Source organism: Nicotiana tabacum, chromosome 1 (genome assembly GCF_000715075.1).
Source record: "Nicotiana tabacum cultivar K326 chromosome 1, ASM71507v2, whole genome shotgun sequence".
Taxonomy (NCBI): Eukaryota; Viridiplantae; Streptophyta; class Magnoliopsida; order Solanales; family Solanaceae; genus Nicotiana; species Nicotiana tabacum.
Genome location: NC_134080.1, coordinates 117,359,961 through 117,367,565, shown reverse-complemented (window position 1 = coordinate 117,367,565; position 7,605 = coordinate 117,359,961). Strand labels below are relative to the sequence as shown.

The window sequence follows — 7,605 nt, the reverse complement described above, 5'->3', positions numbered from 1 at the left end:
TCCAAATAGACCACAAAAAGTGGAGAGGACTTGAAATTTCTAAAGACAAAGGATGGGAGCTTTTGCAGATAAGAATCCTCATTTTTTCATGGATTTACTATTTTATTTTGTGTCTAATCACTCTCTTCAGACAAAAGGTGGTTGCAATGTATGAAAATTAAAGAATAGAAATTCACCATTGAAAGCCATTCAAAGTTTGGTTTTCGAAAATAAGATTTTTTGAGTTTGTTAGTTGTTTAGATTGGGTGTTGTTCCAATTGTGAGGCGTCACCTATGGTACACAAAACAGAATGTTGAAAAGTTGAGGGCCAAGGCCAGCGCCCCACGCTGCCCTGGATGCTCAAAACGTGAACATGTCCTATTTCGACCGGGACAAGGTTATTTCGGCCCTACGCGGTCCCAACTCATATAAAAGAGGCTCTAAACATAATTTGAAGGAGATCTAACATACTGTGAGGGAGAATAGACGTGGAGGAACACACACCACGCTTGGAGGAGGCTTTCAACTAGTGTTTCTTCTCCTATCTTCCTTTAATTTCATATTTTTTTATTCTAGAGAACATTGTAGTTTGAAGCTTGAATTATTCTTATTATTTTATCATATTGGTTTATTTTGTTCAATCTTGTACTTAATTATTTGATTGCTTGATCACCAATTGAATACTATCTACGAATCTAGGATTGAACTCTGGAGAGGGAATTCTAGATTGCATATAAGATTGAGTAGAGCAAGATCTTAACTCTGAGTGGGAGGCGGATTTGCAGTTAGGATAGGAATATACCTAATCCCCTTGCTTGGTTACTATACATGAATTATTAATGCGTTCTAATTAATTCTAATTCCATAGGAATATAAGCGTTAGATTATCTTGAATAGGCGAGTAGTACTTCAAGAGAAGGCTAATATTAACCCTGTCAATCAATAAAACAGATAAATTAATTAGACGATCTAGGTGAAAAACTCAACGGGATTGTTAGTTAACCCATAGCTCTAGAATATTGTCTCTCATTGAATTTGTCTCTAAAATTCTCCAACTTGTTTCTTTAATTTCTTAGTCTGTTACTCTAGATTAATTGTAGTTAAATACTCATACTTTAGGAATCACTTAAATAGATTAATTGTTTGGGTTTAATTTAGTTGATAGTTAACCACAAGTCCCTGTGGGTACGATATCTGGACTTACAATCCTATATTACTTGTTGACCATGTGCGTTTCGGAGCAACAAGTTTTTGGCACCGTTGCCGGGGACTTAGAAATTAACTATTTTACTAGATTAGGTTTATAATTTTTGTCTATTCAAGTTTTTAAATTTTAGCATAGTTTAATATTTTACTATCTTTGTTGATATGGCATCTTGGTATGATAATTGATCGAATATTGGTTATTTTTATGATGGTGATCCTTGTCCATATTATGAAAAAATTGTGTATCTCAATCTTATGTGTGAAATTTGTGTAATGTGTGTGGTGGTCAAGGTAGCCATTTGGATGATTGTCCTAATTCTTATTATCCTTCTCAGAACTCTTATTATGATGTTTCTAATAATGTTTATGAGTTTGATAGGAAAAATGAAGTGGAGGATATGGAACGTGTTGCTCGTATTATTGACATGATGAGGCAAGTTGCCAAGCAATAAGATGAAAATCAAAAGGCTATACAAAGAATTAGTGCAGCAATCATGAGAATGAAGGCCGAGGTGGAAGAATTGGCTAAAGAGAGCGAGTTCCCACTAGAAGATAATTTTGAAGAAGCAGATATAGTGAACCAATCTTGGCTAGAGGAACAAGCTCAGCTAATAAAAATTTTATGAGTCTCTCCGCGATGGTCTTTCAAATATGATTGAACAATTGATAGAAAGAAGAACTGAGCTCAGGCAAGAGATAGACTAATTTGGCTGAGATATCCATGACCTGCAGACTAAATTAAATAAAAAGGTTGAGACGTCTGATGACCTACAATCAATTGTTGTAGATATTGGCCAACTTATGGAGCAAAAAGGGAAATCCCAACTATTCGGCCAAATTATTAATGATGCCAAGGTTGACGAAGTGCGCAAAAGTGAGGATGTCAAAAGTGAAACCATTCTAGAGTTGGAGCGCATTGGACCTTATTCTAACCATTTTTCATTGAGCTTGGTTGGTGACATGAGAATTGATCCATTTGAGCATATGGATGAGTCAATGGATGAGGAAAAAAGTTTTTATATTCTTAAGTTTACCATACCAAGGAGACAAGACGACATCCCACGTTTAAGGGCCAAGAAGTGCAAGATGTGATACCTATTGTTTGGTTCCTTTATTTTTACACCACCGCCCCAGGAACGTGACAAAAAAATTGATGCAAAATTGGGATGCAATTCATATCCTCAATGGAAGGAAAAGTGGTGAAGCGATAACGTCGAGACACGACTATAAATAAAGCGCTTGTTGAGAGGCAACCCAATTTTATTTTTATTTTTGGTTATTATTATTTTTTTATTGTGTCACTTTAACTTAACTATATAATAAGTGAATGTGCCCATGGACGAAGAAGGGTAGTTCAGTAAAACCAACACTTTTTATGGGTATTTTGGTTCAACCCTTTTATCCCTTTTTTTTGGTGACACGTGGTGTAACACTTTCAAAAGGTGGGATGCAACTGGATTTTACCTAGATTTTCATTTTTCATACTTTTCACCTGATTTTGCCATTTCTTCTTCTTCTTCCATATCCTCTATTTCTTTTTCATTCTCTGTAGCGTTCCTCTGTTTTTGCTTCCTTTTTTTTTTTTTTTTTTTTTGTTTCTCTGCTCTCTCTCCGTTGCAGGCTCACCTTCTTCTGGTCATTTACCCGTTGAAGATGCATTTTGGTATTAATTTTTCCTGTTGGTTTTCTTTTGTGTTTTTTCCTCTCTTTGATTTATTAGATATGTTTTTTTCAAATTTTGTTGTTGTCAGGTATTTGGGTTCTAATCATGTTGCATGTGTTGGCTTTCACATCATTAGGCATTTGCATCTACTTCTAGATGAAAGCAAAAGCAATTCCAAAGACGATATACAACACGCAGAAGAAGCTTCATATTGCAAAAATCTATAGATCTGCCGGAAAAATTGCAAAATTGCTATTTAGTTGTAATGCAGGTGCCTTCAAACATAGCTCCTTTTATATTGTCAAGTAAGGGGAAATTATTTCAAGATTTTGCCTCTCTTCTCTGTGAACAATAGATATAGTTTGTTAGTACATCATTTTCATGGTTAGAGTAGAAAAGCCGTCACCAAGTAATTCATTCTCACTGTTAATTTTTTTAGCTGATACAAAATTACTGATAGTTCACTATTCCCTTTTCTTAAAAGTCAGAAATGTTAAAGTTACACATTAGAACTGTTACTTTATAATGCCTCAAGTGTGTATTTCTTTTTCATTATTTCTTAATTTTTGTGAAAAATTAGAGTTATGTGTATTGCTTTGGCTCTGATTCCTTTTGCTTTTCAAATGAGAAAATTGCTTTAGTTCGTGTTCTTAGTTGATTTCTTGAATATGATTTTTGTTAAATTCATGTTGTGTTTCGTTTTACCATATTGGAAGAACCTAAGCAAAGGAAAAAGGGAAAAATAATTATGAGATTGTTATTGTTTAACCAAAAAAATGGGATTTCGGTTAAAGCTTTAATTTAGAAGAACTCGGGTTACTGGTAATCAAAAGAATATATGAAATAAAGTGATTTGGCCAGCAATAAGATAATCAGAAGAAAAACAAGTAAATTGGTATATTCAGATAGTATTTCGTGTCCCTACAGTTGATTCATTCTCTCCCTTTTATAGCTATTCTAGAGATATGCATTTTGCCTTTGTCATAATAAGACGATTAAAGACATTAAATGCAATATTACATAATCATTATATTTAATACTTAGTATTTAAGACTTATTAATTACTGTATCTGTACTCCCATGTAGTGCCAGATTCATTCCCCTTGATTTTTGGACTTAAATAGGTACGAGCGCTGAGTCTTTTGAATAACCGCTCATGCCTCTTCCTTTGCCTCTACTTGTATTTGTTGCAACTCGTGCCTCTTTGCCAGTTGTAATTTTTTGACCAGTCTATGTGTCATGACACGTCATCTTTACACCACTTTAATATGTAAACTCAATTTCTCCCAATACAGATAGTCCCTCCACTTGCCATTTATTCATCGATTGAATATTTGGGAAGTGGATTTCATTAGAATGAGGATTTTTGTCACCATTAATGCTAACAGAATCGATACTTCAATGGTCACATCCATTAAATGCTTTTCACACGTGTCACTTTTTCATTAGATTCGCAGTTTTGCAGCATTTTTAAGGCTTTTCCACGGCTTCACTATTCACGAAGCATTAGTTATCATTATTATGGTCCTTCCATCATTGTACCTTTTTCTTTGATGGTTGCTTATCAGTATAAATATAGTTTCCTTCTTTGTCTTTACCATATAAAGTTTTCTGAACATTCAATTTTCTCAAATCTCTGTTTGCTTCTTCATCATATTATCATGTCTTCATCAGACCCTAACCCTAGAAAGGTTCCCATTGTTGATACCTTTCCTGATGCCTCCACTAGGAGCAAAAGAGGAGGTAGGCCCCGTAGTTTAGGATCTGCACGTGGTTTTTCTATTCCTTCACCTAGTTCTGGCCCTTCTTCTAGAATTAGAGGTTCTTTTTCACAAAGATCTTCTAGGGGTAAAGAACCTTCTGAACCTCTTCGTGAGCCTTCAGTAGAAGAGATAGTTCCTGCGGAACTGTCTTTTTATCATGACAGAGAGTCTCTTAGAAACCAAGTATCTTCTTTAGATCGTGCTGATATCTACCCCACTCAAATTACTAAAGGTTTGATTTCTATAGTTCGTAGAGATTCCATTGGAATCATAATTTTCCTATTATCATTTTCAATCCGAATCAAACAATTACTTCCTACTTAACCGGATTTTCTTTTGTTTATATATACCCTTTCACTTTAGGATTTAAACCAGCTATTGGCCATGTTATCCTTGAGTTCTGTCATTTCTTTGATGTTTGCTTGGGTTAAATTGGCCCAATAATATGGAGGGTTGTTGTCTGTTTGAGGCATTTGACCAACACAGCCAGTGTGCCTTTTACTTTTCCACATCTGATCCACCCTTACTCCCCTAGACTCTTTCGCAATGAAGTTTTTACACTAGTAGTCAGGAGCAAAAGAGTTTTGGTAAGTCCTGAAGATGACAAAGACCATGGCTGGTATGCCAGGTTTGTTGCTGCCCCCACTGTTGCTTTAATGGGTGATGAGGACGTTCCCCTTCTTGAGAAATGGAATTTTGAACGTGAGTCTTCTGACTTTCTCGTACCTTTTTCTTCAAGTTTGTTGATTTTTCTTCTAATTTTGCTTTTCTTTTTCAGCAACCATGGGAGTTGTGGAAGATGTTCCCAATTTTCGTGATTGGGTAGACAAGCTATTGAAGATTGCTCCAATGGATGGTAGATCTTGGAAGATCCTTTCCCAACGATTTGGTTGGAAAGTAAAAACTCATGGTAAGAGCCTTTGTTTTATTTTATGTTACATATATTTTTTGTTTCTAAATTCAATCATTATATCAGGATTTGCTATTCAAGGAGTTATTGCCGAGGCGGTTGCGACTTCTCGTATCTCTTTGGAAAGGGCCCAAAAAAAAATCTTGAGTTCTTTATCGAAGAGAAAAGCCGTTAATGAGCAAGATTCTGAAGAAAAGGAAGACGAGGGCTCTTTGGTATCAAGGCCACGGGCTCGAAGACGCATCATTTCTTATGATGAAGAAGAAGTATCCCCCAGCCGTTCTATTCCCCTTACCGAGTCTGTTGAGGCCCTGAAAGTGATTCTTGACGATGATGTGGCTCCCGCTGCTGCTCATGCCTCTGTTGAGCAGTTTTTTATCAGCGGGTTTGGTGGTGAAGCCTCAAGCCCAGTTTTGGATGAAGCACCTCTGGCTTCTTTTTCTACACCCATGTCCGTGACTCCTTCTTTACCGATCTCGGCTGTTTCCGTTCCTCCCCTGTCTGTCTTTACTACTTGTACTGTTCCTACTTCTACTGTTCCCCCTACAGTCATTCACCATGCTGAAGTCGGCTCCTCAAGTAGGAGTGGAGCTATGAGGCAAGTGGTCATTAAAGTCACCACTGAGGGCAATCTCTTAAGAAAATCGGGTCAAGCAGATGTATGACTAAAGACCTTAATTGGACCAATTTAAAAAGCCAAGCTAGATAGCCATAACTCCTTGACTTTTATGAATGATATTATGCACGGTTTTTTAAAGGTATTCCCTTTCTCTTTTTTCCTTTGTTATGTTTTTTAAAAAAATTCTATCTTTGAGATTCTCATTTCTTTTCCTTTTTTATTGTAGGCCAATCTTATCGGTATGGAGATGATGAAAAGGATTGCCCTCTCAGAGTAATTAGTGCGCGATTCTCAATTAGAGGCGTGCAATTGGAAGGAGCAGTATGAAAGCCTTCAAATTGATGTGGAGTACTTAGAAGAAAGTAAAAGTACCTTGGAGCAGCGGGTACGGGCCTTGATTTCAGAGTTAGCAGTTGAAAAGGCTTCCTCAAGTCAAGCGGATAAAAAAAAGGCTCGTCTTGAAACCTCTTTTTTCGAGCAGCTGTCCAAGGCAAGTGAAGAGATTAGAGAGTTGAAGGCTCTCTTGGGTGAGAAAGATGCTTATGCTGGAGAGCTCGTGCAGAATTTGACTCAAGCACAAGAAGACCTCCGAGCTTCTTCTGATAAGGTTTGTGCCTTGAAAAGTTCTCATGCCTCTCTTCAAGCTTCTTACACTTCTGCCTTGGCCGAAAATGAGAAATTAAAGAATGAAATTGCTGACTGAGAAAGGGATTATGAAATCCTTAAGGATAAATCTGCCATTGAAGTGAGTTGGGCATTTTTGAATTCTCGCCGTGATACCCTAGTTGAAGCTAGCCAAGAGACTTTTGATTTGGAATCTGAGTTAGCTAAAATCAATGAAACTATTGAGAAAGCTCAGCAAACTCAAGATTTTCCTTCTCTCGTGGACGAAGCTTCCGTGAATGTTGAAGTTGATATGGGTATCCCAACTCCTTCAAGTCCAGTTGAGCCCGCTGCTGTAAACCCAGTTGAGCCCGCTGCTGTTGATGCATCTTCTTCCGCTCCTACATCTTCTTAGTGATAAGTTTAAGTCATTTGAATTTTTTTGTGTTGTTTTGTTTTTTGGAAAAATTGTGGTAAAACCCTTGGCCTCATTTGAGGGTTTGTTTTGGAAATTCAAGTCCCCGGTCCTTTCATGGGGCAATTTGTATAAACAATTCGCAGTTTATGACTAAGTTCGTACTTAGTCTTAAGCTATTTAAGAAGTTTTCTCGTTACTATCTTGAACTTTTGTTTAGTTTATTCTTGCCTTTATTTCTAAGGACTTATAGAATAATTTGCATTTTTATTCTTTAAAAATGCTTCTATTAATTTCATGAATATTAATCATGAATTTTACAAAAGAGGACCCTTTTATATTCGACACTTAATAAAGAAGACGTCTCATCTTCATAATGGTGTTAACATATGATAAAAGAAATAGGATTATACATGTTTCTTTGAAATAATTTTGACAAGTTTTTA

General features: G+C 36.4%; 1 protein-coding gene across 4 annotated transcripts; it reads left to right on the top strand.

The window, feature by feature from the left end:
* Nucleotides 1-2,650: 2,650 nt before the first annotated feature.
* On the top strand, nt 2,651-7,359 carry LOC107826960 (uncharacterized). 4 transcript variants are annotated; one of them, XM_016654004.2, is made up of 6 exons: nt 2,651-2,849; nt 2,986-3,154; nt 5,241-5,314; nt 5,391-5,522; nt 5,589-6,280; nt 6,368-7,359. In XM_016654004.2, the coding sequence occupies exons 2-5, from the start codon at nt 3,006-3,008 to the stop codon at nt 6,185-6,187; spliced, it is 954 nt and encodes a 317-aa protein (XP_016509490.2). In that variant the 5' UTR covers nt 2,651-2,849; nt 2,986-3,005; the 3' UTR covers nt 6,188-6,280; nt 6,368-7,359. The 4 variants fall into 4 exon arrangements, with proteins under 4 accessions (XP_016509490.2, XP_016509489.2, XP_016509491.2 ...); XM_016654003.2 differs by having other exon boundaries at nt 2,938-3,154; XM_016654005.2 differs by having other exon boundaries at nt 2,651-3,120.
* The last annotated feature ends 246 nt before the right edge of the window (nt 7,360-7,605 follow it).

Excerpts from the sequence above, each read along its gene's own strand:
- LOC107826960 (XM_016654004.2), top strand. The coding sequence starts at position 3,006 with ATGAAAGCAAAAGCAATTCCAAAGACGATATACAACACGCAGAAGAAG. Across the intron at positions 3,155-5,240 it reads AGCTCCTTTTATATTGTCAA|GTTTGTTGCTGCCCCCACTG; the intron begins GTAAGGGGAAAT and ends CTGGTATGCCAG. Across the intron at positions 5,315-5,390 it reads TGAGAAATGGAATTTTGAAC|CAACCATGGGAGTTGTGGAA; the intron begins GTGAGTCTTCTG and ends TTTCTTTTTCAG.